The 24,293-nt window shown below is 43.5% G+C and overlaps 2 protein-coding genes across 4 annotated transcripts; one reads left to right on the top strand and one right to left on the bottom strand.

Moving 5' to 3' along the window:
* Positions 1 to 58: 58 nt before the first annotated feature.
* On the bottom strand, positions 59 to 4,998 carry agk (acylglycerol kinase). The gene is made up of 14 exons (XM_076732681.1): positions 4,762 to 4,998; positions 4,634 to 4,673; positions 4,448 to 4,527; positions 4,276 to 4,351; positions 4,047 to 4,172; positions 3,827 to 3,921; positions 3,665 to 3,734; positions 3,402 to 3,481; positions 3,261 to 3,318; positions 2,536 to 2,683; positions 2,315 to 2,412; positions 2,147 to 2,217; positions 1,956 to 2,040; positions 59 to 1,821 (listed from the first exon to the last, which is right to left on the bottom strand). The coding sequence occupies exons 1-14, from the start codon at positions 4,869 to 4,871 to the stop codon at positions 1,687 to 1,689; spliced, it is 1,272 nt and encodes a 423-aa protein (XP_076588796.1). The 5' UTR covers positions 4,872 to 4,998; the 3' UTR covers positions 59 to 1,686.
* Positions 4,999 to 5,439: 441 nt separating this feature from the next.
* nup205 (nucleoporin 205) lies at positions 5,440 to 23,540 on the top strand. 3 transcript variants are annotated; one of them, XM_076732525.1, is made up of 42 exons: positions 5,440 to 5,481; positions 6,634 to 6,776; positions 6,929 to 7,100; positions 7,357 to 7,501; positions 9,203 to 9,362; positions 9,882 to 10,110; positions 10,260 to 10,424; positions 10,545 to 10,720; positions 10,825 to 10,941; positions 11,055 to 11,192; positions 11,325 to 11,475; positions 11,717 to 11,922; positions 12,061 to 12,243; positions 12,587 to 12,637; positions 12,893 to 13,102; positions 13,250 to 13,487; positions 13,583 to 13,772; positions 13,973 to 14,093; positions 14,416 to 14,497; positions 14,630 to 14,794; positions 14,943 to 15,067; positions 15,222 to 15,336; positions 15,545 to 15,694; positions 16,686 to 16,760; positions 16,885 to 17,042; positions 17,151 to 17,231; positions 17,426 to 17,617; positions 17,875 to 18,076; positions 18,922 to 19,020; positions 19,172 to 19,320; positions 19,585 to 19,776; positions 19,871 to 19,992; positions 20,352 to 20,484; positions 20,819 to 20,945; positions 21,057 to 21,130; positions 21,235 to 21,363; positions 21,543 to 21,669; positions 21,901 to 22,073; positions 22,251 to 22,380; positions 22,578 to 22,706; positions 22,809 to 22,885; positions 23,059 to 23,540. In XM_076732525.1, the coding sequence occupies exons 1-42, from the start codon at positions 5,454 to 5,456 to the stop codon at positions 23,209 to 23,211; spliced, it is 5,982 nt and encodes a 1,993-aa protein (XP_076588640.1). In that variant the 5' UTR covers positions 5,440 to 5,453; the 3' UTR covers positions 23,212 to 23,540. The 3 variants fall into 3 exon arrangements, with proteins under 3 accessions (XP_076588640.1, XP_076588639.1, XP_076588638.1); XM_076732524.1 differs by having other exon boundaries at positions 19,175 to 19,320; positions 22,578 to 22,885; XM_076732523.1 differs by having other exon boundaries at positions 22,578 to 22,885.
* Positions 23,541 to 24,293: the final 753 nt, after the last annotated feature.

Here is a 24,293-nt window from a genome sequence, read left to right as displayed (position 1 = left end):
ACTATTTTTCTCTCCAGTTCTTTCAGAATCCTGCTCTTCCTCCGCCTCTCTCCTCCCTCTCTGACCAGGATCACTGCTTTCATTACTTTCCAAGACACGAAGTAGCAATTCTGTAGTGTTCCACATTAAAGTGCTTCATTCAAAATAGTTTTTCAGTAAAAGTAAATGTACTGAAAGTATCAAAAGTGGAAGTACTCATTTTGCAGAATAAATGCGCTGGAGTGTTGAATTATTAGATATTTTATTCAATCTTTTTTACTGATGTGTTAATGTGTAAGCAGCTTTTCATCATTGGTTGAGGTGGAGACAATTTAAGCTACTTTATACTGTTAGTTTAAAGGGACACTCACTGATTTTACAAATGAAGCTCAGTTTACTTTTCACGAGGAGAACTACTCAGTCCATGACAGCAGTTGTATAATGTCTTCTGTGGCTCTGGAGGGACCCTGATGACATCATCAGAGTCATTTTGTCCACTTGAGACATGAGACTTGAGACATGCACGAGGATGGATGAGAAGAGACAGGGAGGCACGAAATAAGACTTTTTAACGCAAAGCCTACAAACTGGAAGTGTAAGATTTGAAAGAAGTGGCCAATGAGGGAGTAGTTTCAAATGAAAGATGTGACCCAGCTGTATTATGGGAAATGTAGGATCTAGCACCTTCAGAGCTTGAGCCGTGTTATGGACATTATGTCAGGATGTTTTGGACTCTGTGGCTCCAATTCTGATCATTCTCTTGTTTTGTCGGTCTCTCTGAATCCCCTAAATATATGGAAGTGCAATTCTAAATCTGGGGGGTAATCCTATGGCAATTCATCATATGATGAAATTCAGATTAAGCTGGTCTTTGTATGTATCCAGTAACAGCAGCTGTCAAATACAATGGAGTGAAAAGTACAATATTTCCCTCTTGATTGTGCTTTAGTCAATGCAGACACATTCAGCCACTGGCATTCCCCTACAAGATTCTTCCACCGCAGTGAACTCGACCAAAATGAAACAGAGAGCCCTCCTTTGTGTTGTCCTAAACAACAGTATGATAAGAGGCCTGCAATGCAGCCACTTGCTTCATCCTGCAGATTTGTTGTCAACACCATCTGTCAGCCCAGACCCAACGTCACTAGGGACTCTGCCAAACTCCTGGTCCAAGATCTTGGATCATTTGCAACACATTCTGAATGCTGCAGCAGCCCTGTATTCTTCCATGTTAGTTCGTCTATATACCTCCATCCTACGTCGCCTCGTCTGAGCACCAGCAGCTACAGTTAGTCCTCCCATTATCTAAACCAGGCGGCTGCTAAATACCTCCACCTTAATGTCAAACTGGTATAAACACACTTTGTGTTGATTGGACAGATGTTATTTTTATTGCCTTAGTTCAAATACGATGGCAATAGTAAACCATTCAGTAAACATAAAGTCCTTTTTAAGACAACCTGTGCATGAGTTACTGGCTTCAAGAAACAAAGCCTTGGTCCTTTTGATTACAAAGACATGTAATCGATTCCTCCCCAGAAGTAGTAACTTAATATTTTAGCCATGTCTACGTGTAGTAAAATGGACCAACACAATGTTAGGACCATTTTAAACTGCAGAATGAGCTCAGAGTTTCATGGCAGCTGGTCCTTTGCCTTCGTCTTCAGTTTTTGCTTTTCTTGTCTTCTTTCTGGTTTATTTTCTTCCTCACTGCAATTGTGAGAGGAGCTGCTCTCTGCGCTCTGCACTGATGAAGAAGCGTAGTTTCCGTGGCAACAGCCTCACCTCCACAGGCAAGGCATCATACTCCTCGTTGTCGATGTTAAAGAAGCCACCGGCGCCCTGCGGGGTCAGGACAAAAACCATTAAGCTGAGCTTTAGAGAGTAAGCAGACTAATACTGGCAGGATCCGAAAATAATTCTGATTTGCTTCGACTGGACAGAATGAAAGGAGGCTGCTTGAAGGGCTTTCTGACCTCTGGCAGCTGCAGCCGGCATGCACTGGCTTCCAGTTTTGTGGAGTTTCTGGTAAATACAGTGGGGTCCTCTTCTTTCTTATTTCTTTAATGAGGAACACAATTTACATCAACATGAGCTTTCAAATAATGTGCATTGACCTCGTCATCATTTTCTGTTGGAAGCAGACAAATCAACTAAAACTACTGACCCGACAGTGATGAACTCGCCCATAGTGAAGTCGTCCGCTTCTGCACAGATCATCAGGGAGTCGTTTATGCGCTGCAGGTTCAAATGAACAGAAAATGAACAGAAAATGTCCCGTCATGTCATTAATCAAGTGCTCAGGGTTTTATCAATACAGTTATTTTGGACTGACCTTCTCCACAGGATTTTGGTTGTGGGTTTGAATAAACAGCTCTAACGTTGACAGCTTCTGCTCCTTCCACTCCTCTGGCTCTTCTACTTTTGGAGGCTCTGAGCACACACACACACACACACACACACACACACACCAAAACACAGCTCTTACTTTACTGTTGGAATTGGTGCCCTGTTGCCATGCTGTGACCAGAGTATCAACACAGTAACACAACCGACCTTCAACAGGAGGGTTCCAGTAGTTTCTCAGTCTGCGGGCGATGCGGGACATCAGGTTGGGTCTGGGGAGCTTCTGGGGGGGCAGGTCAGGGGGCCGGAGGCTGGGAGCTGTGTAGGACACTGAGACGTCCCGGACCAGGGGCCACTCCTGAGAGATTTGACAAGTGTAACATTAGAATACAGGAGCAGCCACAGAATTCAGTTATGACAAGGAAGCAGGGGAAGATGTGAAACACATCAACAACCTCAGGAGATCTGCTGTGTGTTGTAGACTACTGATTCAATGAGATAATGATGTTTTCCTGAAGCTGCTGAAATGTGTTTTTGTCAGGATGAAAAGCTCCTGTAGCAGCAGTCATTAGATACTACGATTACACTGAAAGCTACACTTAACTTCTTTTCAGGTACAGCTGTGTCAGACTGAGTGACTTCATATGACATTCAATCAAGTACTCAATGCTAACAGAAAACAGGCAATACATGTCAAGAGCACTTCCATTGAAAGAAAATGTACTTAGCAAAGTCAGAATTTAAGAATTAGACCAAAGAAAAACATGTTTTCCAGATGTTTTTCATGCCAGGGAGGAATTCCATATCCCACTGGCAGCAGCTGACACAGCTCTCCCATATCAGATATTTTCTATAATATGTGATTCTAAATATTTTCTCCTTCAAAATATTGTTTTAACTCAAGCTTGTTCAGAGAAAAGAAAATACACACTTACCCGTAGAGTGCTGAACCAATGTGCTGCATGTGTCTTCAGTGGTCCGAGGTACCAGTATCTATGGGGAAATATGATCATGAAGAGAATTATGCCATGTTTTCCCCAGGATTATAATCTGAGTGACCAGTTGTGTAACCTTACTTGCTGATTGTTGCAGCCACATCTCTAAACACACCCCAACGTAGTCCCATCACAGCGAAGACTGGCTGATCTTTCTCCCCCTAGAAACACACACATATACGCACACACAAATCTAAGATCCTGGTACATAAAGTCTCACTGCATTGTAAAAAATAAAAGAATAATCTCACATTAAACGTATCTATCCTATGTGTTGAAGAAAGGCATATTATAAAGTATGAAATTTTTCAAAACAAAGTCATAAAGCTTTGTAAGTGTCTCACTTTGATTTGCAGCACGTCCAGAGGTACAGTTTCTCCCTTCAGAATGGACAGTGTTGCTGAAGTGATGTTTCTGAAAAGGTATCAGGACGAAAAATGAGTTTAAGTTGTGAGGCGCATCCTGTCACAGTCAATCATGGGATCGTGTGATGATCAGATACTTACTTGACCTTGTTGTCACTCAGTAGGTGAAGACTTGGACTCAAGGAATTACGAGAGCCCAGTGGAATGAATCCAATCGGCGTGTTGCTGATTGTTTCCTGTGTCATAAAACATCCATCAGTGACTACATTAAAAGGTAAATTTGGATTAAGGTGTCTTCATCTTGTTTTGTGGTTAAACATAAACTGATGACAGATCAACACAGTAACTGTGTGAGACCTACTTGATCTGGCCTTCGCAGTAAACCTGTGATGACTTCCTGCAAGGTGCCATCCCCTCCGGCCACGATCAGCATGTCTGTCTGTTCCATGAGCTCCAACAGTTTTTTTGCTTGACCTTCATAATCTGTCTGGAAAGGCAATGTAGAATCATGGTGTCACACAATGGGATCTTTACGAGAGCTACAGTGACAGCACTGATGGTTTTCAAAGGGGGGAAAAAGCCAAGCATACCTTTACTATTGTAACCTCGATACCAGCCAGGTGTAAAATGGGAGCAGCATTCTTTTCAAACAGGTTGTTCGCCTTCCTGGAGAAGATTGACACAGGAAGTGTGAAATATTCTGAAATAACTGGTGTCAGACAAAAGTGTCAGTGAGAGCTTTTGAGATTTCTGCCTTCTTACCCTCCACAAGCTGCAGGGTTCAAGATCACCGTTGCTTTCTTCAGCTGCTCCTGTGGTGCTATCTGTTGACGCCCAAATTCCTGACAGAGAGTATGATGATGATTAGAACTACAAGGCACTTGATGAAGGATTTGGTTTTTATGTCTTTTGCTGACAATGTATATGCAAAAAGTAGAAATGTCTCACCTTGGCCACGAGACACGCCTCTCTTCGCAGGACATTGTCACTGATAAGATACAAGAAACAAAATGTTACACACAAACAGGCAAGTACTCCATCTACTCAGTGGAAATACCACAGCTTGACATACTCACCGGTGTTTACCATTGAGCCAGTACCCTCCGTAAGACAGGACACACACAGCGAATGTGGACTTCTTCCAGTGATTCCGCAGAGTCCGAAACACTTTCACAACCCGAGCCATGGTTTCAATTAAAATGTCCCCAAACCCTCTATTTTACACTGTCCTAAGTTTTAAAATCATGAATGACAAATTTCCATCCCGCGGTCACGAGTACACAGCTGTCAGACTGGTATGGACATATTGGTGTACCATGAAAACCAACCGTGCGGACTAACAGGGGCGGAACCAATGTTGCTGCCACATGAGATTCATTCACACGGATTGCTGCATCAAAGTTTTACAGAAAATTATATTTGACAGAGAATTGTGTTACGGGATTTATAAAGCAAATCTCAAATTCACGGGTAACTGAATTGAATGAATGATTATATTAAATTTCTTGAGTTTATCTGCAATGGTAAACTACAATTCCCATCCACTTAGACGACTCCTACACTTCGAGGACCTCGCCTGAAGAGATTTTACAAATTGACGGCAATGCCTAAAATATCTTGCTACATAATTACCCAGTATACACATTAAGTTAGGGCTGGTTAATTTTTTGTTGAACAAATGTTATCAAGGCGTGTTTAGAGAATCTATCTTTTTAAATTTCACACCGGCACGACCTCAGAAGCTTCTGTCCAATTTTGCGAGTGTATCATGGCGGCGCAGATGGCGGTAAATTCGGGTATGAATTATATTTCTTTCTTAAAGTGTAACTTAGACGAGTGAATTTCTAGCGGGTGCTATTCGTTGGTGTTTAACATATAAGTCCGTATACATTGTCTTTTTAGCGCTAGTTGTGTTGCATGTCATGTTATGACCGCATGGTGATGGATCATACAAGTTCAGGCTCTGGCTGCTAGGCTAATTTAGCCTAGCCTTCAAGTCTGCGTTCTGTTGGCTAACGTTGGTTAAACAATTAACAAATGCGTGGGAAAGCACGTTTACTCCTAACGTCAACGTATTTCCATAACCGCTGCCATATGGCCTTATGACTCCTCTGACGTGACACCTGTCAGATGGGTCAGCAGACGAGTTCACTCACTTGGAAATAAAACGGAAACAAATGGATTTGGAACAAGCAAAGAAATGCTTAGCAACACTGCTTATGTGTTTGTTATGCTGCACCACGCCTGAAGTTAGTGTTCGTCTAAAAGTTAAGATCCAGGCTTAAACTAACCTCCAGTTTACTGTGCTCTCCGCTATGGAAGCTCATAGGGGACTATGTTAAACGGATAGTGCAAACTTGAAAATGTAAATCCACAATGGCATACCTTTCCATGTATGTATTTGTTGTTTGAGTAAAAACTAAAATGAAAATTTGTAATACAAAAATCAATTGATACAAATTGTAATTGAATGAGGCTAAATCTACAATAGCAAACGCAACAATAAAAACACCCAGCTATGTCCAAGACTATTATCGTAAGGTAATAAAGTTCACTGGCACTGTCATTTACTGTCAATCACATGACCATCCTTCTTCAGTCATTGGAAAACTTATGTTTATACATCAGTATCATATCTTCAGTCTGAAAGAGGTTCACAATGTCAAAATCATGAACAGTCATTTACATCAGATTATACAAGTCTGTTTATTGCATCAAGATTATTCATTTCCAGTACATTGCCATAATACAATTTGATTCTTGGCAAATTTGAGTGCAGGATTCAGCAGAACCAGAATCAATCATGATATATATAATTTGTGAGACACACAAAATGCATAAAACAAGAGCCAAGTATGATTCTGAAAAATTCGCACAACATGATGGGTAGAAATGAATTCTGCACATGTGATGAGACAAGACCTTTGAAAGCCTGCTTACCCACTCAGGAGCCAGTCTGTGGGGGCCGCTGAAGGAGTTGTGGGAGACGGTGGATGGGGCGGTGTTGAGGAGACAGCCGGAGAGCGTCCACCTCCTTGACCTGCAGCTGAAGAAACACAAAGCACACTTTCTCTCACTCTTTAGGAACCCGGTGAGATGCATCATTTGTATTGGCTGTCATTTCATATTTGAATAGGGCAATAGTATATGTAACTCCCTTGGTGCAGACAGGCACATTTTTGATTCCCAGCATGTTTTCTGAGACTGTCATGTTAATAACATGTCTTCTTTCCTCATTTTCAGCCAAAAAGTGCAGAGCAGAGAGAGAAAGTGCGCAAAGCCAGCACAGAAGGCATCGCCATCCAAGGTCAGCAGGGGTCGAGACTCCTTCCAGAGCAGCTTCTCAAAGAGGCCTTCATCCTCAGTGATCTGTTTGATATTGGAGAGTTGGCAGCTTTGGAGCTTCTGTTGGCAGGTAAGCTGGACATAGGATAAAGATACGTCTTCTATGAAAATGAATGAAGAAAGTTGTGTTGTAAATTTGATGACTTTGCATTATGTTGCATTTTGTGTTGTAGATACAGCACTCACATTAGTTTATAATGACTATTTTGTTTCAACTTGTCCTGATCAAATCCATGGTTTGGAGATAAAGCCTTGTATACCTTTCAGTAGTAAAGACGTTGACATTTGACACAATTGATTCTCTGAATATATTCTTCTGTCTCCAGGTGAACACCAGCAGCCTCATTTTCCAGGTCTGACACGAGGTCTAGTAGCAGTGCTGCTCTACTGGGATGGAAAGCTTTGTGTGGCTAACTCCCTGCGCACACTCATCCAGTCACGCCATGGCAAGACCTTCACCCTGGACCTGAGGTAATAATGCTACCTACTATTAACACTGCAAAACAATTCTGCCGCAGTGTTTTTATCTCTGGCCAAACTCAACCTGAGGCCAAGAAAAAGCAGGCTGCCTTGCCTCCTCGGTCTGCGATTCCAACAGCATTGGCTTTGTAGACAATTGTAAAGTTTTTTTTGGGCCAGGAGGTATCTTTGGCATACACCATGGAGGAATAATGACATTCGCACTCACAAAAGAGAATGTAGGATGGTGGAATTGAGGTGGAGGAAGACGAGGCTTCAGGAATATTATAAACAAATGATAGAGTTGAACGTTTCTTTCAATGAAAAGGTTAGGAATGCAAGGGCCAGCTATTTCTCTATTTGAATTCATACTAATAAGCACAGCCCCAGAGCTCTTTTTACATCTGTGGATGTGGACTGTCTTTTGAATCAGTGAAAAGATAAAATCAGTGAAATACAATCAAAATTGTTTCTCCTGATTCTTTTATTGATGCCCCCTGTCCGAGGCGTGTAATTTTATCACTCTTTTTTTTTGCCAGTCTCATTAAATGAGACGTTCCTCAAGCTCTGTTTTTGTAATACCTCCGAAATTTCTCTGGATGTGACTGCCCCTTGGTTGCTCTCAGTAATTAATAGTTGTCTATTCTTAGGCTGAGTCCTAGAAAATTTGAAGACTGCCTGTGTGCAAATACTTATTAAAAGATCCACCCTTGATCCATCAGAATGCAACAATACAGACCAATTTCAAAATGACTGTTTATTGCAAAACGTCTTGAGAAAACTGTCTCCATACAAGTCCTTGAAATACTGAGACAAAACCACATTTATGAAGACTTTCAGTCTGGTTTTAGACAGCATTACAACACTGAAGCTGTGCTTATTAGAGTAACAAATGATCTTTTAAAAATGACTGATCACTGGTGACTGTTCCATCCTTCTACTGCTTGAATTAAGTGCAACTTTTGATCCGTTAACCACAAAACTGTAATGCAGAGTGCTTGTTGGCAGGGCTCATTGGTTGTGGAAAGAGCTGCCTGAGGAATGCTTGCCAGAAGGAAATCCACTCACTCCAAACATAAGAAATTCTGTCAAACGAGAAAGGAAATATTGAAAAGCCTTTATTATAGTGGCTAAATCATTAAAGCAAAACATATGAACATGTTTTGACCACTAGGTCTTCATCAGGGTTCCAAACAACATGTGTGGCTTCACCTATTTAATGTCTATATAATGGCCTTGTATTAGGGCTTTCTTATAATTTCGGGGTCATTTCTTGTCATTTTTAGGTTTATTTTTATTCTTAACTTTTGAGTAACACTGGACTTTATTCAAGCGTTGCTCATAAGTCTTACATTGTTCTGTTTTAATTCACCCATTGTTTTTTCATGTTGTCTGGGATGTTTCATTATGGTTTTAATAATCTGCTGTTTTCAGTTTTGTTCCTCCTTTATCCTTTATGCCGCCCTGTTTATCCGTACATTACTGAGTATTTTTTATTTATGTGTTTGTTGTAAAGCACTTTTTAAAGCTGGTTTTGATAAGTGCTATACAAATAGACTTTAATGTCATTATTACTGCTTTATTATTAGTACATTCAAACAATGACAGATGCCATGTTATGAACATGCTATTGTCCTGTTCTTTCTATTTAATGCATATGTGTTCTTGTTATTGACCTGTACTTTTTGTTTGTTTGTTTGTTTTGTCACCCAGTGGGGAGCTGGTTGCTTTGACGACGCGTTTTACAGATGAACTGATGAATCAGGGTCTGACCAAACGCATCCTAACCTTGGTGTCAGAGATAAATGTGACGCGTGAGTTCGAACGGCTGCAGAAGGAGCGCGGCCTGGGCAATGAGAAGCACAGGAAAGAGGTGTGAGCAAATCTGGTTAATTTGAGATATTCTTATTCACAATATATTCATTTTCAATAATATTTGACTCGCGCAAAGCCAGTAGATTGTAACTGAAGTAGAAACATGGAGTGGGAGAACATCATGGACTGTATAAAACATGGATGTAGTCTCCACCGAACTCCCGCCTAATCCAAAAATGGCCGAAGAGGTGGAGCATGAGTGGAACTGAAGCAGGCTGAATGAGGCCTGGTTGCTGAAACCTACAGCCAGCTGTCACTCAAAGTGACCACGCCCATGTTTATGCCTAAATGTATGCCTTCATAGAATTTGGAGCATGTTTTTTAAAAGTTCACCCCACAAACAGGTGTCATGAATTTAGAGCAGCTACAAAGAGCAAAACTGTAAAGGAGCCAGGTTTAAGTGGCCATTTGAGGAACAACAGTTTTTGACACCTTGGTGTTGGCTTAATTTTGCAGCTCTGGATGTTGCTCGTTGGAGAATGTATGGAGAGTATTTAACTCCCTCTCTTGTCCCCAGGTTTCTGACCTCATCAAAGAATCCCGGCAGGCCCTGGCAGACAGCTTATTTTCATGGACGTGCCAATCACCTCTGACCAAAGATGACACCCTGGCTCTGATTAGCCACCTGGAGACAGTGACCGCTCAAGCTGATGGCTCATTGGACAGTGTGAACCTGGCTCTGGTCATGGCACTGCTCTACTGCTTGGATGTCAGCTTCGTAGAACAGGGAACAGAAGATAGAGAAGGTGAGAACATGTTGGATTCATATAATGTCTATTATTTGAACTTTGATTGAACTCGCTGGTTAAATTTACTAAAACTGTGCATAAGAGTGCTGTTAGTTTTGTGGTTTTGCTTTTATAGCTTGTGAATAACTGTGACTGTGTTCCTCTAGATCTGCTCCAGGCGCTCCCGTTGCTCACTGAGAGGCAGTATGTGTCTGCAGTGCACAGTCGTCTGATGGACGGCCAGCCGTGGAAACTTCCAGGTCTGCAAGCTGTGTGTCGACTGGCCTGGGCTCTGAGTCTGAGGGTCCTTTCTCAGCTACCACAGGGATGCGGTAAGGTTTCTATCCCTTGGACATGCATTAAATATGACTTTTATCTGTTTGAAGGCATCTGAGTTCTCAAAGACAGAAGCCCTTTTAAATGTCTCATATTTGTATGTGTGTGCTGTGCAGCCCTGGTTGAGTTCACTGAGGCAGATGAGGCTCTGGCCGACCAGGCTCTTCTGGGAGATGTCTTCCTGTTCGTGAAGGAGGGCATGCTGGGATGTGAGGGTTTTAGCCAGGAAGAGTTTTACATCCGCCGCCTCCACTCACTCATCACAGACTTCCTGGCACTCATGCCAATGAAGGTGAGAGGTGTCAGCTTGTCAGAATTTGATGATTAGATCTCAGGTTGTAGTTTTTTGTACCCAGATTAAATTACTTGATGAACATCTTTTTGCTGTCTTTGTAGGTGAAGCAGCTTCGTAACCGTGCCGATGAGGATGCCCGTCTAGTGCACATGTCCCTACAGATGGACAGCGAGCTTCCATCATCGTTATGCAAGGACTTGGACCACCTCATGATCCTCGTCAGTCTTTTTCACTTGCACAAAAAGATATTATTTTCTTCAGCCTTCACCTTTCTTCAGAGTTTAACTGAATATACTGGTTAACGGTGTTGGTTACTGCTTTGTCTTTTCAGATAGGAGAGTTTTACAGTAAGGACTCATTTGGGCTTGAGTTGGGTCTGGAGTTCTGGTGTCCCACGGAGTCTCTCCAACACACCTCCCTGCAAGGATCCTACCTGGGAATGGCACTGCAAAGGCCTCCACATAAACAGGTAAGCACTGTGTTTTCAGGATCCTGCTTTCATGTCAATAATTGTAATGTAAAACCCAAAATGTTGGGAAAATAAAGTTTTGCATACCATTCTTTCTGCTGAAAGTTTTTTTCTCCATAAACTGTGATGTAGGTTGTTCTGTCCAAGTTTGTGCGTCAGATGGGAGACCTTCTGCCCTCCACCCTCTATATCTCCTATCTCCGTATGCTGAAAGGCCTCGCTAATGGTCCTCAGTGTGCCCACTACTGCTTCAGCCTGCTTAAAACCAACGGAGCCACACACAGTAAGAGCCGATCTGAAAATGAAACCAGTTTGTCCTTACGGAAAAGACAAATAGATTGGATTTTGGTGGTAATCTGGATTAGAATTTTGTTCCATCAGAGTATGGACTGTTTTTGTGGCTATTTACCAGCAAATATGAAAGGAATGATGTAGAAACTTTCAGATGAAAATTAATGTAACTTCAGATTTAGGTGGTATGAACAGATGACCCCAAAAAGCCGACTAAGTTCCCGTACTTGCAGGTGACAACATCCAGGGAGTTTCCGGCAGCCCGGTGTCATGGGAACATTTTTTTCACTCCCTAATGCTCTACCATGAGAACCTGCGAAGAGACTTTCCAAATCCAGATGCAGCACAGTACCGCCACCCACCACTAAGGGGCATCACACAAAGAGAGCTGGAAGGACTCACCTCATTTTTGCAGTTGCTCACCACCATCATCACATGGGTATGGTACAATATTCAGGTCAAGCTTCATCTTTGTAATGTATACTCCCCTTGTGTCTTGGAAAGCTACTCAACAATTCTAAAACTCAGGATTCTGAGATCGTTGTGGTGCAACTGTAATGGAGTTTTTTTCCCGTAGAGTGAAAATGCTCGGCTGGCGTTGTGTGAGCATCCCCAGTGGACCCCAGTTGTAGTGATGTTGGGGTTGCTGCAGTGCAGCGTTCCTCCCATCCTGAAGGCTGAGGTCTTGCACTGCTTAGCAGCCTTTGGGAAGTCACCAGAGATTGCTGCTTCACTCTGGCAGTCACTGGAGTACACGCAGGTTAGTCTTTATAAAGAAACAGAACGGTTTTAGTTGATGATTTTTTAAGAAGGAGAGTCTGCCTTTTGTCATATGAAATCTCAAAAAATGCCTGTCATTTGATATCTTGTACCGCATAGAGCTAAGGATGTCAATCTGTCAAGCGTTCTTGTTTTGCCAGTAATAGTAGACTAACAACAAAACTTTAGATTTAAAGTTTGATTTTCTCATACAGTCCGCGAAGTGTGTTCTCTTATATTCACCTAAAACACTAAATTCTTGTAGTGTCATGATTGTTTTGAGTTAAGCAGCTTCCTGTGTTGTCGGGTTTAAAGTTTGGTAACTTCATATTCTTTTACCACAGATCCTTCAGACAGTGCGAGCCCCAGGACAGAGGCAGGCCGCTGGAATTGAGGTGAGTTTCTTGTGTTAAGTGATGCTGGATTCTCACTACTCAACCCAATTTGAAGCAAAGTTCTGAATGCTTCTCTGTCTCGCTCGACTTCAAGATGTTTCATTAGTTGGCACAGAGAGCTGTTAGACTGCTTGGGGCTGCCAGGATCATTTTTAATTTGTTTGTATTCACATAACATTGTAGTAATCAAGTAATCTAACCTGTAAGGTGCACATTTGGGTGGCAAACCTTCTGATGACTTCTTTTGGCTCTCAGGTGGAGCTGAATGAGATTGAGTCAAGCTGTGAGGAGTACCCCCTGACACGAGCCTTCTGTCATCTGACCAGCACATTGGTTGAGAGCAGCCTGCCTGTTAATTTAGGGGCAGGGCTGCGTGTGCCAGGCCTCCAGCCCTACCTGAACTTCTTGCGTGACTCTGTGTTCCTGCCCTTCCCCACGAGAGCATATCGTCGTCCAGCTGAGAAGGTAAAGTGCTGTGTAGCTTTGTCCTTATATCTTCACAACGTGATGACATGTAGCAGCAGAATGCAGCAGCATGTATGCTCTTTAAACTACACAAACCTCTGTTCATTTGTTTTTCTTTCTTTCTTTTTGTTCTTTGCCATCTCTCAGTGGGAGGTTGCTGATGCTGTCTTGGAGGTTTTCCACAAGCTGCTGCGAGACTACGAGCCCCAGCCGTCGGACTTTGTCCAGGAGATGGTGGAGCTGCAGGGTGAGCAGGTCCCGGCCCACAAGCCCCCTGGACACAGCATCATGTTCCACCTGCTCAATGACTCGCCCATGCTGGCGCTCTGCCTCAGCCTGCTGGAGGAGGGTGTACGCCAGCTGGACACCTATGCACCTTTCCCTGGTGAGAGAACATATGCTGTGATTGAGAGACTGTGTGTGTTTGCGTGTGTGTGCGTGCTTTTTCTGACACCATGCTCCGTTACTCTCCCCCCACAGGTAAGAAGCACTTGGAGTCGGCGGTGCTCCACTGCCTGCGCCTGCTGGACTTGGCTCTGCAGAAGGAGGTAGTGTTCATGGACCTCCTCAGAGAGAGCCAGGCCTCCCTGCTGGTGTCCCCCTTAGAGCAGCTCCTCCAGGGAGTCAGTCCTCAAACTCGAAGGGCTGATCACATTGTCAATATTGCCAGGTGAGCCTTTAATACAAACTGTGGCATTAACGCAGTGTTTGTTCAGTCTGTTCTTGATTGTTTGTCTTCCATTCTTTTCTAGTTAAAGGTAGAGTTATAGAACCATCATGCTCAGACATCATCGTAGGCTATAATTTAGCAAAACTGCTCTTTCAAAGGACTGTTATATGTTAATGGTAACCTGTGTTTGTCCCTTGCAGGTATTTGTACCACAGCAGCTCCAACCCAGAGGCTGCCTTCCAGAGTGCCAAGATCCTGCGTCGTATCGCCAACTACCCCAACATTCAGAATAGACTGGTGGGAGATTTCACACACGACCAGGTATAAGTCCAGTCCCTTCATTGTGTTTGTGAGGAATAATTATAATTTTTGACTAAAATGGTTGCCTGTGCATTAAGTCAGACATAAATGTTGCAGTTTGTTTTTGTGTCTGTAAAATGTATTAGTAAATTATATCAGTATGTCAGTATTATTAAGTATCATGTACACAACAAATCTACTAATATCTTCTAATGACTTAATAAAAGGCTTCAGGATGGTGATGCTGTGCTTTTGCCTCATTCCACTGAGGTGCGTCTGTGCTGGTTTTGTTTGAACTCTTTGTTGTGTTAGAAGTTGGGTCACTTTTGTCTTTGTCCCTCAGACTGTGAGTGACAAGCTTATGGCAGGCTTCGTGGAGTGTCTGGACAATGAGGAGGCAGAGGAGGGAACAGAGAAAGGAGATGGTGAGAGAGATGTTAAAAGTCTACCAACTTCTGCATTTGATCTAAATCCTCCCTCATACCCTGAAAGCTAAACCTGTGTATCATAACGATCACACTCAAACTCACCCGCTTCATTACCTGCAAAACTTTTAGACTCAGACCTACAAAGGAAGGTTGCAAGAATCCGACATGAAACCCAGATCCATATCCTGAACCTGCTTATCACATCCTTGGAACTGAAAACGCCCAATCTGGCCCTTTATCTTCTGGGCTATGAAGTCAAGAAGCCTGTGTCCTCCACCAACCTTCAGGACCCAGGTCAGACCACCGCTTTAGCTGTTGGCATGTTAATTTGGGTGGCTGTTGTGATTTCGGAAATATTTCTGGCCTTCTGATTTGGATGTAAAAAGAGATCCGCTGACCTGAATTTTTATCTTTTAGTCGATGATGCATCCATGTGTTACAGGTGTGTTGGGATGTCCACGTAGCTGCCTGCACGCCATCCTGAGTCTTCTGCAGAGAGGCACTGAGAAGAGATCAGGACCTGTACTCACACAGCAGGCCCCACACCTGGCTGAGCTCTGCTACCAGGTACACTTCATCCTCTGCTCCACACTCACACAAATTAGGCACTTTGGCACAAAGATCAGCCTCTGCAGTGAGAGATGTAGCATCATATATCAAACGTGTGTGAGGGCTGATTGTCGGATTAATTCATTTTTGAATTATTGTACCCGTCTCTCAGGTGATCTACCAGCTGTGTGCCTGCCCAGACACATCTGGACCCACCATGCGCTATTTGAGGACCAGCCAGGACTTCCTGTTCTCTCACCTGCAGCACCTACCCTTCATCCTGCCCAGTGAGTTAGAGATGTGATGAAAAGCATGAAGTGAAGAAGCAGGGAATGCACAACATTATTGAAATTTGTGTTTGTTTTGTGTTACAAGGAAGTTTAGTTATGTTAATATTGCAAAGCTATGTTGAGTATTACACTGAAAAAATGTTACTGTGTGTGTTGAAGTGCATTGACTTTTCTTATCATTGCCTCAATGCCACTTTCTTGTCAGGTAATCAGATCGCCGCCCTTTCCCAGATGTCTTGGCTCATGAAAACAGCTGCAATTGAGCTGAGAGTGACCTCACTGAACCGCCAGCGTTCACATACACAGCACCTCGTCAGCCTGCTGTTGGATGACCAGCCACACACTCAGCACATAGGTATATCTGCTGTCAGGTGTCTTTAGAAATGTGTCTGATTCTTCTAATACTAGGCATCAGTAGCTACTTTCATCAGAGGATAAACAACTGAATGATTTCTGCCCTTTTATTTCTAAATTTTATTGGTTTAAAAGATCTTAAATTTTCAATTTGCCAAAGCCTGGAGATACTCTGAGGAATATGATGAGAACCTCAGCTTAGACAAACATGTTAAATCAATGGTTCAATCCTGCTTTTCAAGCATTAGACTATTTCTGTCCACCAAAAATCTACAAAACTCTTATTCATGCCTTCATAACACATACATTCAGTTGATCGAACTGCTCTAATTCCTCTGCTGCCTCCAGCTCATCCAAAACGCTTCCTGATCCTGGCTTCCTTACACTGGCTATGTATTGCTTTTAGAATCGATTTCAAGATATTGGGGATCACTTACAAAGCCTTGAGAGGCCGAGCCCCAAGTCATTTAACAAATCTTTTATGTCCCTTCCTGGTCCCTGAGAGCCTCACATACATTGTTCCTACTTGTTCCATGGTCCAGATTAATAGAAAAAGACGATCAAGGTCAGGGCTCCTAGACTTTGGAATGACCTTTCTGAGGAGATCAGGCCACAAACTATCCCGTCTTTTAAATCTCTTTTAAAAACCCACTTTTTTACAATTGCATTTTGGTGATTTCGTATTTGTTCATTTTATTCTGTTTCTTTTTTCATGGTCTTTTGTTTGTATTATACAGCACTTTGTAACTGTGTTTTGAAAGATGCTATATAAAGTATATAATAATAATAATAATAATAATAATAATAACAATAATAATAATAATAATAACAATAATAATAATAATAATGATAATAATAACAGTAATAATAATAATAATTAATTTTAAAAAAAATTTTTAACACCCTGGCATGCAGACTCAAACCCCTAATTATCAAGCACAGCAAAGCTCATAAATCCATGATCCTAAGAACCTCATCATTTTTCATTTCAGCTGATGGGGAATCGGGCATGGAGGAAGAAACCAGATCAGTCAGCGGTTTCTTGCATTTTGACACAGTTTCTAAAGGTCAGTGCCACCTTGATCAACATCTAAATCAAATACTGTAAATACAATCAGCATTTAGCTTTGAAAATTCTGCCACAGCATTTCTGACTTTTAATCCCATCTTGTGCTTGTTTGGTGCCATCAGTGCGCAGGAAGTTGCTGAGTGTGCTGGATGCCATCGACTTCAGTCAGGACATGCCTGAGCTGCTGCAGCTGGACTTCTTTGAGCGCGCTCAGATAGAGCAGGTGATCTCCAACTGTGAGCATGTCAATGAACAAGGACATACCGTGTGCAACGTTAAGGTGGGTCTCCAGATCGAACACATGATCTTCTCTCTGTTGGGTTTCAGCTATGTTTTGTGTTTGCCCTTCCACTGATGTGTCATATTTTGTTTTTAACTTCCTTCACAGTTGCTACACAGAGTGCTGGTCGCTGAGGTGAATGCACTGCAAGGAATGGCAGCCATTGGACAGAGGCCCCTGTTAATGGAGGTGAGTGAACTACAACTAATGGAAATCTGCTTTCCAGCTCCTATCAAAATTTTAGATCGACTCCCTTAACAGTGCTGAGATTAAAAATACTTTTGAGTTTCCCATCACAAATGCTGTGAATCTGTTCAATACGACAGCTGGAGCTAAAAATATCGTGCCCACATTCATCTTAGTCCCTGGTTGTGCCCCTCCAGGAGGTGAACTCCATCTTGCAGCAGGTGGTGGAGCGCAATCGCGTGCGGCGGAGTTTGAGTGCAAAGCGACATGCGCTGCGGTCCTGGAGGAGCCTGGTGGAGACGCTGCTGACCGCCTGCCCTGCTGATCTCATACCTGCCGATGACAGGCAGCTCATCATCAGAGACCTGCTGCTAGACCTGCATGATAAGGTCAGTGTCAACATTTGTCAAATGGAGGGTGGAACTCCTGTCGCAATATTTTTTTAACTGTATTTTGGATGCAGTACTTTATGAAAACGATTGGCTAGGTATAATTTGCATCATCCCTTTCTTATCATCGGGAACATCTTTAAGGGTGTAAAACCTGCAAAGTAGCTAATTAGTTCCTGTAAGAGCAGATATAAGGAACACCTCAAGTCTGCAGGTTGTTACAACAATCAATGTAATCATTGCTGTGTGTTGTCTAGGTGTTATCTGAGGATGCAGCTGGAGAACTGATGCCCATTGTTGCTGGAGCAGTCTTCACTCTGACCGCCCACCTCAGCCAATCAGTCCTGTCTGAGCAGCAGCAGGGGGTGGGCTTAGAAGCATCCTCTGGCTTTGCCTCCATTGCCAACTCCGCCCTGCACCTGATTCTCCGCAAGCTCCTGGACTTCATTCTTTGTACTGGTTAGTGATGACTTAAACCCATGTTCAGCTATAAATAGCCCTATTTCTCAGATGAGATATGTCGGCCTGTCAGCAGGCTGTCACTACTCAAGCTGATCGAAAACACACAAAATCAGTTATCTTGTTACATCCAGACCATCCAGACGTCCAGCCATGCAATCCAGGAAAAATATTCTGTCCAAAACACTAATAATCCACACAAAGATGTTTTATCATGTCAAATCAGCTGGCAGACGTGCTGATTTTCCATTAGAACTCCAGTAAGCATGTACATGTAGGCGATATGTTGCTTACTAAATGGCTGCAGAACTCTGAAACCTCATTTGACCAACAAGGTTTTTCAATGTCATGTTCACAGCCAGCAATAGCCAATGAGAGTCTGCTTTGAAAGGAAGTGCCTACATCTCTTATGAGCTGCGTGTACGAGTGAATTGCAACCGATTGTGCAGATGGCTGGCACTTTGTATAGCCAATTAAATTCCTGGGTAATTTACAGCAAAATCAAGGAATTCAGTGCAAATAAGGGATGTTACACAGGGTTTGAAATGATAAATACAGTCAGTGACCTCTGTATAAAGATATAAATATATATGTATAGATTCCCAGTCTATCCCAATCCCAAATCCCATTCTGTTACTCAGTGCCAGTAGCACTTACAGTAATTGGGACTGCTGGGGATAAAACTGTGTAACATTAAAAAAAAAACAAAAACATGCATGTACAAATGACTCAAGGACAACTTTCATTTACTTAGAGTATAACTTGGATAGTTCTTGTAGGCTGACTGGGAAGAGGTTAAACCTTGATCAGGTTAGATTTTCTAACGTTGTCTTTCCTACTTTAAGGAGGTGGATACCAGCGTCTGCGTGCTCACTTGTATGGCTCACTGCTGTACTACCTTCAAATCGCCCAGAAACCTGAAGAACCAGACACTCTGCAGACAGGTACAACACAGATACATCAATACAGACAGTCTGTAAGTAAGTCCCTGAGTTGATTTTCTTACAAAGGGACAATATGTAGATGTTGTCCAGGTCATCTGAGAAAGTCTCCCTCCTCCTCCTCCTCCTCCTCCTCCTCCTCCTCCTCCTTTAGCAGGGAAGGCCATGTGGGAGCGTCTCACAGCTCCTGAAGATGGTTTCTCTAAACTGCAGAGAGAGAACCTCGCCATCATTGAGAGCTATGGCAGGGCTCTCATGGAGGTGGTGTGCCGAGACGCCTGTGATGGCCATGAAATTAGCAGGGTAAGAGCCCAACGATAACATAAGGACTCATGTACTTACCTTAACATTTTCCAGTAGTTGGTTTCCAAGAGTATGGTAAAATAACATTTAGAAACTAATGGAAGGACTAAACAAAGCACTTATAAAGGTTTGTCGAGAAGCTACATGTTCTGCAGAGAAATACAGTGTAAATGGCTGAGACAGATGCCTATATATTTAACTACCTCACCAGGCTCATCTCAGTTTATTGCATTGTCATCCTTGTTTCCCCTCCTTGTCCGTCAGATGCTGGCTCTGGCGGTTCTGGACCGGATCCTGTCCATAGACCGTCAGAATCAGTGGCTGGTTTACATCTCCAACAGCGGCTACCTGCGATCGCTAGTGGAGAGCCTGAGACAGGACGATGCTGCCCTGCAGAGCCTGCTCACCCCTCAGCCTCCCCTCCTCAAACCACTCTACATCTATGAGAGCAAGATGGTGAAGAGATGAGCTCTAAAACAGACGCACTATGTTTAGCACTGATTATTATTCTTGTTATTATGAGGGTACAAACACTGCTGTGTGTTTTCAGGCTCTCCTGACTCGCGTGGCAAAGACGGGTCAGGGAGCTGTGGAGCTGCTGCGCTGTGGGCTGGTGGCACAGCTGATCGAGTGTCAGGTGTTCGACATGGTCCCTGACAGCGACGCACACAGGTATGGATGTGGGGAGTGAAGGAAGGAGGTGGTGTGTGTGTCCTTTGTTATTATGAAACTGTGATAATCTTCATGTATTGTTTCTGAGTTAGTCATTTTGAAGAAAACATCCTCAGAGGACGTCAGTTTCTGACACTCAGACCTGAGTCCTCGATGGATTGATTTTACCAAGTTAGTGCAGAGATTTAAATATGTTGACATTGAAATTCTGCTGGGAAAAACAGGTTGGTTCTATGAGTTAGGAGAATTTTAAACGCATTTAACTGACTTTTTTCTATCTGACCCAAATGACCTGTTTTCTTCAGAGGTCTATTAATGGTGTTACCTCAGTCTGTGTCTGTTCCCTTATTGGTCTACAGGGTGATGAGGGACCCATCAGGCTTCATCCCCAGCCCCATGGACCGCTACAGGCAGATTCTCTTACCGACTTTGAGACTCTTTCAGGTCATCCTGACCTCTACCACCATGAATCACCAGCAGGGGGCAGCACAGGTAAGCACACAGACAACTCTGAGCTGTGTTGGATTTTTTTTTCTACCTTGAAAATTCTAAATGTCAGGATATTAATGAGTCCATTACATCATAAATTCTTTCTTGTGCTTGTTCTGACTCTGTTGACCCATGGGGTTAATGTTTGAGATGAATCTGTGATCAGCTGGATAGCAAATAGAAAGCAGGATTTCAAATTGAGCATATCTTGTCGAGAACAGTTGAAAAGATATGTGGTTCTAATTGTGTGAAACGTAAACATCATGGTAGTGTTTGTGTTACAAAAAGCTTCATAAACATTGCACTTAGGTTCTAACCTTAGTGTGTGTGTGTGCAGGTTCTGCAGTGGCTGATAGTCCACGCAGACACTATTCAGTCCCTGCTGCGCTGTCAGGAGCTCAGTATGGGAGTTCTGCAGGAACTGTCTTTGCTTACCGGCATCATCAGCAAGACAGCTCTGCCAGGTACAATCATGAACATCAGGCTTTGCAATATTTTGCCATTTCCATTGTGCAAACCACACATACACGCATAGAGTTTGAATTGTGTTGTTCATGTACTGCTTGGTCTCTCAGGTGCCCTTGAGATGGGTGGGGAGGTCAACAGTGCTGCTCTCCTGGAATTCCAGGGTCACATCAACAGATTCCAGGTTCTTTGTTTTTGTCACGTACAACATATATACGCTTTCTTATTGTCCACCATCCATCTCACCGTGTGAATTGTACAGTTGGTAAGATGTCTCTTCTTTTTTAGCGTCTCTGTCTGTCCCTGCTTGGCCGTCTGGCAGGGAGTGAGCGGGAGAGGTTGCTAAAGCAGGCTGAGATCGCTGCACCTGGAGAGTCAGCAGACAGGAGAGAGGAGATGGAGGTGGCCATGCAACAGGTGTGATGACAAGCATTCTGTAAAGTGTATTCCTGGTGGGAAGTTCCAAAGTATACCTTTCACATGATCTCGCAGTGTAATGGACGGAGAGGGGAGGACAATGGGAACCAATGTATGGAGTCTTGTATCCATAGTCATGATTGTTGAGTGACCTGAAAGGTGATGTCCTCTGTGCCCAGGTGTGTGCTAACATCATGGAGTACTGCCAAACCCTGCTGCTGCAGAGCTCAGCCCAGGCCCAGTTCAGCATCTGTCTCTTCAGTCCTTCAGGCAGCGAGCCAGCTGGCAGGGACGGAGGACGCGCAGGTCAGTGATTATCTGCCCAGACTCACATCACGGTGTGAAAAAGCCAGACTTTTCTACAGCATTAGTTCTGATTAGAGTCTGATAGCTGATATATCAAGCTGGAAATGCAGAATCTCTTGAGGTGCGTCTAGCTTTTACCACAAGGTGGCATTTTATTTTCAGCAGCACTTATCCACATCTGCAAGTATGAGACTGAACGGTGGCTGTTATTTATTTATTTATTTATTTTAGATCTCTCATCCACTCTGCCATCTCTGACCTACTCCCGGGCCCCCAGCCTGGGTCTGGTCCTGTACCTGCTGAAGAACAGCGCTGCAGATTTCTTCCGCTTCCACCAGAGTCACAGACAAAGCCTGGGCAAGCTGCAGAGCCTGGATCAGCTGCCTCCTGAGGAGCTCAAGGAGGTAACGGTGGACCGCTGCTCTCACTGCACTGCTGTACACATCGAGCAAACTGTTGTTTCTCTTTGGAAATGGTCAATTTAAATAGTTCTGAATAAAAAGTAGCAATTCTTTATTTATACACCTTATTGGCTCCGCATGCATTGTCTTCAGTTCTAAGCAAAGGCATCTCCTCTGTAGTTGTGCCAGGGCCTGGTGTCAGGCCCAGGAGGGGTGGAGAAAATCTCATCAGTCCAGAGGAGCTTGCTGGCCAAGAGACGACTGGTCCAGCTTATCAACAACAGAGCCAAGCTGCTGGCCCTGTGCTCATGTATCCTTGGCTGCTTGCAGGCACAGTTGTTTACAGCATTACAGCGTTTTCTAACCATTACAGCACAGAAGTAAAATCAACTTCTTTACTGTCCATTTCTTGATTATTGTACATTTTTCTTGTATATTGGAATAACACCATCTAGAAACGCCACCTCACGAGCTATTGTGAAATACCCTGACCTGCATCTCTCTCAGATGTCATTGAGACCTGTTTGTTTGTGCTGTGGCGCCACCTGGAGTACTACCTGTTGCATTGTACTCCCGCTGACACCAAGGACTCCCTGTTGCCTGGAGCCAGTTTGTATCGATCTCGCTTCACAGATGGTGAGAAATATGTCACAGTCACATGCACATTGATGCCAGGCTTGGAATTGAGTGACTTTAGCTTGATTGCAATCAATTCACTTAAATATTTCTCTGCTTCAGACTCGTTTGGAGGGTTACAGGCAAGTGGAGGTCGTGGCCTCAGTCTGTCCCGAGTCAGCCAGCAAGACCTCGATCTGGTACGAATTAGCTGGCGACCACCTGCACACACTGGCATGAGCAAAACGTTGTTTACACTTTGTATGCTGCTCTGAGAAAACATCGTGTCGTGCCAATGTCTGCTGTGCCTGTTCACATATGTGTGTTGGATTATTCATGGTCCCCTGTCTGTCCTCTGTTCGTGTGTGTGCAGCTGAAGAGCGACATGGCCGCAGGTTTCGGAGAGGCTCTGCAGAGGAAGCTGCTGGAGGTGGAGGGCCTGTACAGCCAGGTCCGCTCCCGCTACACTTTCATCCAGGCCCTGGTTCGCAGGATCCGCGGCCTGCTGCGACAGCCCAAAAGCTGAGGCAGACAAACAAACACAGAGACTGAATCAAAATGATCTGCCCAGCAACACCGCAAAACTCAACTACCAAGGACTCCCCACCTGCCCCATTGTGGTTCCTCTCTTGAGTATCGTGGGATGTTAATGCCATCATGACACATGGTGCTGTGTGACCACTTCTAATTGTCTTTGACTACCGCCGTGCAAGGAGCTTCTCAAGCACTGAGACAAAGTTAACTTACAGAACACCTTTATGACATTTTTACTCAAGAGAATTTGATATTCCTTTGTTTGCTCTGATTTCTCTTTTTCCCCTTTTGTGAAAATAAACATTTTCTAAATCTGTTAAATATTTGTCTAGTTCACATGTGCACGCACACACATGCATTACACAACAAACCACCTAAACCTCACCGGTACTTAGCAAATGCATTTTGTTGGTGACAAGCCCTCAGGGTTTGAGTAGAAACTTCGTTCTGTTTACAGCTTGTCTTTGTTGCACAGGGACAGTCTCACTTTGCTGGGCCTTTTTCAGACGTCCCCACGCTTTAGGGCTTCACTTATCACGCACTTCAGACCGTGGACCACTTCTGACAAACAGCAACTACTGACTTCACCTACGTTTACGTCTATGTCTGCGGTGACTCATTGTGAAAAGCTTCTTATCAGGAGAAGCAAAACAAGGAAGCAAAACGAGACGTTTCTGTGTGAAAGTAACATCACAATGACTGATGGGACCAGAAGTGTCCGACTGCTTTGATAACACATCATTCAAGCAGCACTACGCCATTACAAACAAGCTAGATCCACGTGAACTGTATTTAATCTGGTTTTATTTTCTTTGAAGATACACTTTATAAGACTGTAAAGTGCGTAGACTCTCAACTTTGGGGAGGGGGGGGGATGAGAAGACACAAAATAAATGTAGATACATTCAGATTTTACAGGCAGGAAAGAGTGGTTCTCGTTTTTATTCAGAATACTGAGCAGGGGAAAGAGTTCAAAGGGAGAGACTCAGGTGAGCACCAGCGTTCAGGTTGGGGAGGGGGAGGGGGGACCATGTGACTGAACACGGTCCGTCCAGCGCCATGACTTGTTGACAT

Source organism: Chaetodon auriga, chromosome 6, assembly GCF_051107435.1.
Source record: "Chaetodon auriga isolate fChaAug3 chromosome 6, fChaAug3.hap1, whole genome shotgun sequence".
Classification (NCBI taxonomy): Eukaryota; Metazoa; Chordata; class Actinopteri; order Chaetodontiformes; family Chaetodontidae; genus Chaetodon; species Chaetodon auriga.
The sequence above is the reverse complement of the archived record's forward strand: the minus strand, read 5'-3'. Positions and strand labels throughout refer to the sequence as shown.